Source organism: Solanum tuberosum, unplaced genomic scaffold (assembly GCF_000226075.1).
Source record: "Solanum tuberosum cultivar DM 1-3 516 R44 unplaced genomic scaffold, SolTub_3.0 scf00216, whole genome shotgun sequence".
NCBI classification, from domain to species: Eukaryota; Viridiplantae; Streptophyta; class Magnoliopsida; order Solanales; family Solanaceae; genus Solanum; species Solanum tuberosum.
This window is the reverse complement of record NW_006239143.1, coordinates 114990-120806: the sequence shown is the minus strand read 5'-3', so window position 1 is coordinate 120806 and position 5817 is coordinate 114990. Positions and strand designations below refer to the sequence as shown.

Genomic DNA, 5817 nt, shown 5'->3' with positions numbered 1-5817 from the left:
TCCTTATAAGGCTTAGGCAATCCTCCTCCCTTTGAGCTAGCTTTTGGGGTGTGAGTTAGGCCTAAGACCTAATTTAACAGCTACACGTTGCACTGTTGGAAACCAGCTTGAGGGATTCAAGATGACTTAGAAACTCTAATCTTGGAAAAAGAACACACCAACCCATTCCATGAATAACCAAATGTTCCTCACAACATGCAACTCAACTTTGGCATATTTCTCAAAATCTTCTCTGCATCTTCACCGTAAGAGAGATGTAGAGTGGAAAAGGTCCCCAAATTAGCTAATTGTGAGTTAGCAAGTGATTCATCCATGTTCCCCCCGGAGCCCCCACCTTTTTGCTCCCTTAGTGACTCGAACTCACAACCTTAAGGTTGGAAGTGAGGGCGCTTACTATCCGAGTAATTCCCTCCTATCTATTTGCTTATGCCTTATGGTGACTAACAAATAAATTAAAATTTTACTTGGTAGTAAGAGTTTACAGTAACCAATTTGTATAACAGAAATACAAAACATCAATGACCAAGCGATCATTTTACACTGTTGGAAGCAAACCATTCTCATAATCAAGATAAACTATATTTAATCTTGTACTACAATCTTACCGATAGTATGTCCAACAATATCTTACTTCACCATTACAAATGACAAGATATAATGTGTATCTACTTACAATGATAAACTTCCCGCAAGATTTGTGCAAGCACATCACCATTACAATGACAAAGCAACCTGTTGCTAACAAACATCTGCTCCTAGAGTATTCAAAAAAGGAACATGAGGCAAGAAGATACTTGAGATTCACGAGATCCGTTCTCTAGCAGATTTATATCATGTCTCAGTTTGAGGCCACTGACACATCATCTGGGGTAGAATGAGCTGTGAGAAATGTTTGCAATTGAAGCTGAATCATCTCCATGGGGATAAGATGGGGTATCCCAAGGGTCATGAAGCTCCATGGTTTTCTCATCTACAAAGGGAGGATTAGTTGGTGCAGGTAACTCTTCTTCTTTCTTTACTAGCATCTGCAATGCCTTAGACATAGACGGTCTTAATCCCGGAATCTCTTGTGTGCACAAAAGTCCTACATGTACCACTCTTAGAACCTCCTTTTTTACATTGCTTGTGTGATAGTTGTGCAGCATTAGATTTGGATCAAACAGTTCCTCTACTCTCGCATGCTGAAAATGCTGCCACGTCTGTTTCATCCACGACAGTAGTTAAATCAATGAGCAAAACATTCTTGTCTGCAATTGTATAGATTCAAGTAACTAGAAGAATTGGTTCACAACTTACAATGGAAATTAAACTGTCAGAGTATTCAGTGTTTTTGCTTCTGTTATTCTGTCTTCCGGTAACAATCTCCAATAAAAGAACACCAAAGCTGTAAACATCTGCCTTTTCAGTTAATTGGCCATGAGCTAAGTATTCTGGTGCCATATAACCTCTGCAAGGAAAATAATGGAAAATTAACCATATGATGAGATAACTAATTACACTGCTGGCTGTTAATGTTTAGCGAACATAAGTTTTGAGCTACGATTTAAATGGTGAAAGTAAAGAATCACTAACAAAGTCCCAGCTATAGCGGTGCTTATGTGACTCTTGTCTTCTTGGAAAGATCTGGCCAACCCGAAATCAGCAATTTTTGCTCTGAGCCTCGAATCCAACAGGATATTGCTGGCTTTTATATCTCTATGAATAATCCTCGTTCTATTGTTTTCGTGGAGGTACACCAAACCTTCTGCAGTCCCTATAATGATGTCAAATCTTTTCTCCCAATTCAATGTTTTGCCTTTGGTAGAGTCTGCCAATTTCAACATACAAGGTGAATTCTATTAATTTCATGCCACTAAGAATCGAGTGTGCCAAAGTCACAAAGTCTTCTACTCACCAAAGATAAACCGATCAAGACTCTGGTTCGGGAGGAACTCATACACAAGAAGGCTTTCAGGTCCGGAACAGCTGCATCCTAATAACCTTACTAAATTTTTGTGCTCAACACTGCTAATAATATTGACTTCGTTGTAAAAATCTGCAGCTCTGTGTTTGTTGTTGAAGAACAGCCTTTTGACGGCTATCTCTCTCCCGTCTTGTAGAACTCCCTACAATATAATAAGAATATTATAGACTTACTCTGATGTGATTATGTGAATAAACTGAAAACATGAAAGATGTTAACGAGCTAAGCATTTTCAGCTCACTACCTTATAAACTGTGCCAAATCCACCTTGCCCGAGCTTGTTTGCCTCATCAAAAGATGCAGTGGCTTTCTCAAGAGTTGAATACTTGAAGTTCAGGCTGCTGTCGTTAAGGGTCTTCACTAACTTCTCCACATCATTGGAACCTGAAAATCTCAAACTCCTTAGTTGCTTTAAGAGACATTCAAAGCTAAAGCCTTAGCTGAAATATCACCAAAATGTTTTACCTTTTCTCTTCTTCTGTATTTGTTTGTTCTTCCACATATAAAAGGCGATAATAGCTCCCAGTACGAAGACGACCACAGCACTAACAACAGCAATTACAATCACTACCACTGAAAATCCGTCAATATATCAGCTACATGGTCTAGATAACAGTTTCGGTGATTGACTTGAAGGAAAAAGGAAGAAGACAAAGTAAAGATTACCATTTGGCGATGAGTCTTCACTGCTAGCAATAGCATTAAGAAAATTAACATCTGAGTACCTCAGGAAGCATCCAGTATACAACGCTCGTCCTTCTGACCATGGCAAGCACCCCATCATGGAGGCAGATGCATTTTCCAAACAAGCTCGGCACGAGTTAGCACTCAGTGTTTTCCAGCAATCAGCTAGGACATAAGCTGTCTCGTTCATTGCCCCAGGCACTGCCAATTCAGCACGGGAATAGCCATTATTGTTTGGTGCACTAGCTACCGCCTGCTGAACAGCCCGCCTAGCTGTTTGTTGGAACAAAGAATCCTTTCTGGTTCTATTTTCACAAACATGTCTGTCCTCAGGTCCTAAATACTGGTGATCAAACGTGTAATTCTCAGCTCGCATAAAGCATCCATCTAGATAAATTCGACCTCCATTGAAAGGAAAACATTGAGGAAGGACAGTGCGAGCTTCAGCATAGCATAGGACACAGTCAAGTAAAGAAAGATCACCATAACATTGTGCTAGTCCATAGTTAGCATCCGGTCCACTCCCGGTGAGTGCAATTCCATAGCCTTGAGTTCTCATTTGATCACTTATTTTTTCCATTGTGGCAACAAAATTCGGGACAAAAGCTGTTGTATTATGCTCAGGTTGCGTACTACATATGATCTGGATCATCTGAGATCTTGGTTCTGCCTCTGATACATTTGGTAGAAGTAAAATCGACAGAACGACAAATAGCCTAAATGCAACTAATGTCACTGCTTTCTCCATTGCGCGACTGCAAGATCTAATAAGAGAAATCAATCAAATATAAGAACATCAAATCATTGTATTTAAAAGCAGTTTTGAACTATTGTATAATATGGAAAAAATGAAGAAATGATGAGGCAGCTTCAATTTCATAACCAAAATGTTGTCAACAAAGTCAAAAAAGGGAACCAGAAATATTCATGGTTGAATGTTGAAACTACTGCAGCATCCTATATTAGACTAAGATTGATTTGTACACACTGAAAATGTAAAAAATATTAGGAAAAAAGGGCATAATTTAACTTTGTAATATAGCTGATATATCCTTGTTAAAAAAGTGGCATATATATATCTTCGTCATCTAATAAATATAGCATATTTATTCTTTTCATTAACAAACTCATATTTATTTAATTAAAAAAATAATCTAAAATTGGTTTTTTAATTTAAAAAGATATCACGAGCCTTAAAAAATAATTTCACTCATTTTTTTAGTTGGATTGGAGAGGTAAAAAAATGAGTGAGGTAATTTTTTAAAGTCGCATAACATTTTAGAAATTAAAAGACCAATTTTAGGATTACTTTTTTTTTTTAATTCAGTAAATATAAGTTTGTTAACAAGGGTAAATAATGCTCTATTTGTTAGACGACAAGAGTATATATATGACATTTTTTTAACAAAAATTATATCAACTCTAAATCAGAATGTTGAACAATATAATTCCCCCCTTTCCAAAAAATGATTTTTTTTTTCCATGTTACTTAATGCCACTTATTTTAATAATCTAACTTTCAATATATAAAAGTTAAACTCATCAATTTGAAAAGTATATAGTAGTATAAAATAGGAGAGAAAGTTGAGAATTGTGATACATCTACAAACAAAAGAGAGGTCAGCATTGATGATTATACCAAAAAAACCAACTAACATTGATTTTCATGGAGTATGTAAAAAGTAAGACCCCACCTCAATCACAGCTTGGCTCAAGCTAGATAATATAATAAGTAACAATAATAATTAAAAAGACTAAAATACCCCCAATTGACCAATTTTCAGAACTTTACTCCCCATCTTCAAAAAATCATCTTTCATATATCTTAATCATATTAGAAGAAATTAAGATATAGTAATTGCATCAAAAATTACAAAATCCTCAGAGTTGAACTGAATACAGAGAATTCTCAATTTGAGCAGTTTCTTTGGAAAAACACATAACAGAAAAAAGTGAAAGCAAAAGACACTTAAAACTCAAAAATCTTACCTTTGGATCGCGAAAAATAGATTTGTTGAGCAAGATGGCTGTAGAAAATTATATTGCAGATGCTTTAGGAACTCTGCTAAAGAACAGAGGACAGTGACAAAGAAGAAAGAAAAAAAAAAAGGAGTATAAATAAAGGAATGTATAATTGGATGAGGAAATATTAAATGAGAGATGAGTTTTAAGGAGAAGAAGTGGATATTTCTCAATTTAAATTAAAAATGAGGAGCTAATGGAAGACTCGTTTAAATAACGCGCTTCTTTTAACCGAAATCGGAATCAATTTTATGATTGAATAGTAAAATGATATTTTATTCGTTTCATTTTATATGATATTGTTATTTTTTTAGTTTGTCTAAACATAAATGTTATTTTTTTTTAGTTTGTCTAGACATAAATGTTATTTTATTATAATAAATTTCTTTTTTTAATGGTTTATAATCATATAAATATCTAAAAATTATTTTAAACTATAACTTTCAAAAGTCTTTTTATTCTTTTTGAATATATCATCAAGTTAAATAATGTCACAAAAAATAAAACAAGAGGATCCTTATTAGTAATAGAAATTCGGAAAGGGTGGGGGACTGGGGGTCACATTAGACGGCTGGGTGGTTAAATATGTGAATTTGAAGCGTTTTTTTAAGTTAAAAATTTTAATTTAATATGTTAATAAGGTAAATTATTTTTTACACAATTGTAACAAACTTAACTTATTTTATGTAGCTATTTGCCTTATGTTTCAAGTTACTGATTTTTTTATTTTTTGTAAGGATAGTTGCTTTTGATTATTTTTAAGTAATTTGATTGTGTATGAAAATTAAGTTGTCAATGTGTAGAAGTAAATACTAGTATTATATGATTTAATTTATATATATGGGCAACATGGCGATGTAAAAAAAACTATTGCACTATTACTCATGTATCTTAAACTATATAATAAACTATAATATATAATAGTTAGTTATATGTTTAGTTTTCAGGTTATTAATATATTTTTAATGGATGGTTATTTGTAATTTTTTTTACTTGAATTAAAAGTGTAAAAAACTAATTAAACTGATAGTATAAAGAAGTTAAACTTAAAAACTACATACTAATAATGTAAACATTCCTACATGTTCAGTATATTAACCTACTCCAACAGGGTATCCACTCTCTTTTCTGAATATATATATATATAT

At 33.8% G+C, this 5817-nt stretch overlaps 1 protein-coding gene across 1 annotated transcript; it reads right to left on the bottom strand.

Moving 5' to 3' along the window:
- Positions 1-538: 538 nt before the first annotated feature.
- Positions 539-4841, bottom strand: LOC102580099 (cysteine-rich receptor-like protein kinase 2). Its single transcript, XM_006356344.2, has 8 exons — positions 4637-4841; positions 2630-3411; positions 2429-2536; positions 2208-2347; positions 1895-2105; positions 1573-1807; positions 1297-1447; positions 539-1199 (listed from the first exon to the last, which is right to left on the bottom strand). Exons 2-8 carry the CDS (start codon positions 3393-3395, stop codon positions 861-863), a joined length of 1950 nt encoding a protein of 649 aa, XP_006356406.1. The 5' UTR covers positions 3396-3411; positions 4637-4841; the 3' UTR covers positions 539-860.
- Positions 4842-5817: the final 976 nt, after the last annotated feature.

What these genes read in the sequence shown, in the direction of transcription:
- LOC102580099 (XM_006356344.2), bottom strand. Translation starts at nt 3,395, where the DNA reads ATGGAGAAAGCAGTGACATTAGTTGCATTTAGGCTATTTGTCGTTCTG. An exon ending in GATTTGGCACAGTTTATAAG is followed by an intron (nt 2,106 to 2,207) that starts GTAGTGAGCTGA and finishes ATTATATTGTAG; the next exon opens with GGAGTTCTACAAGACGGGAG. An exon ending in CTGACAGTTTAATTTCCATT is followed by an intron (nt 1,200 to 1,296) that starts GTAAGTTGTGAA and finishes TGGATGAAACAG; the next exon opens with ACGTGGCAGCATTTTCAGCA.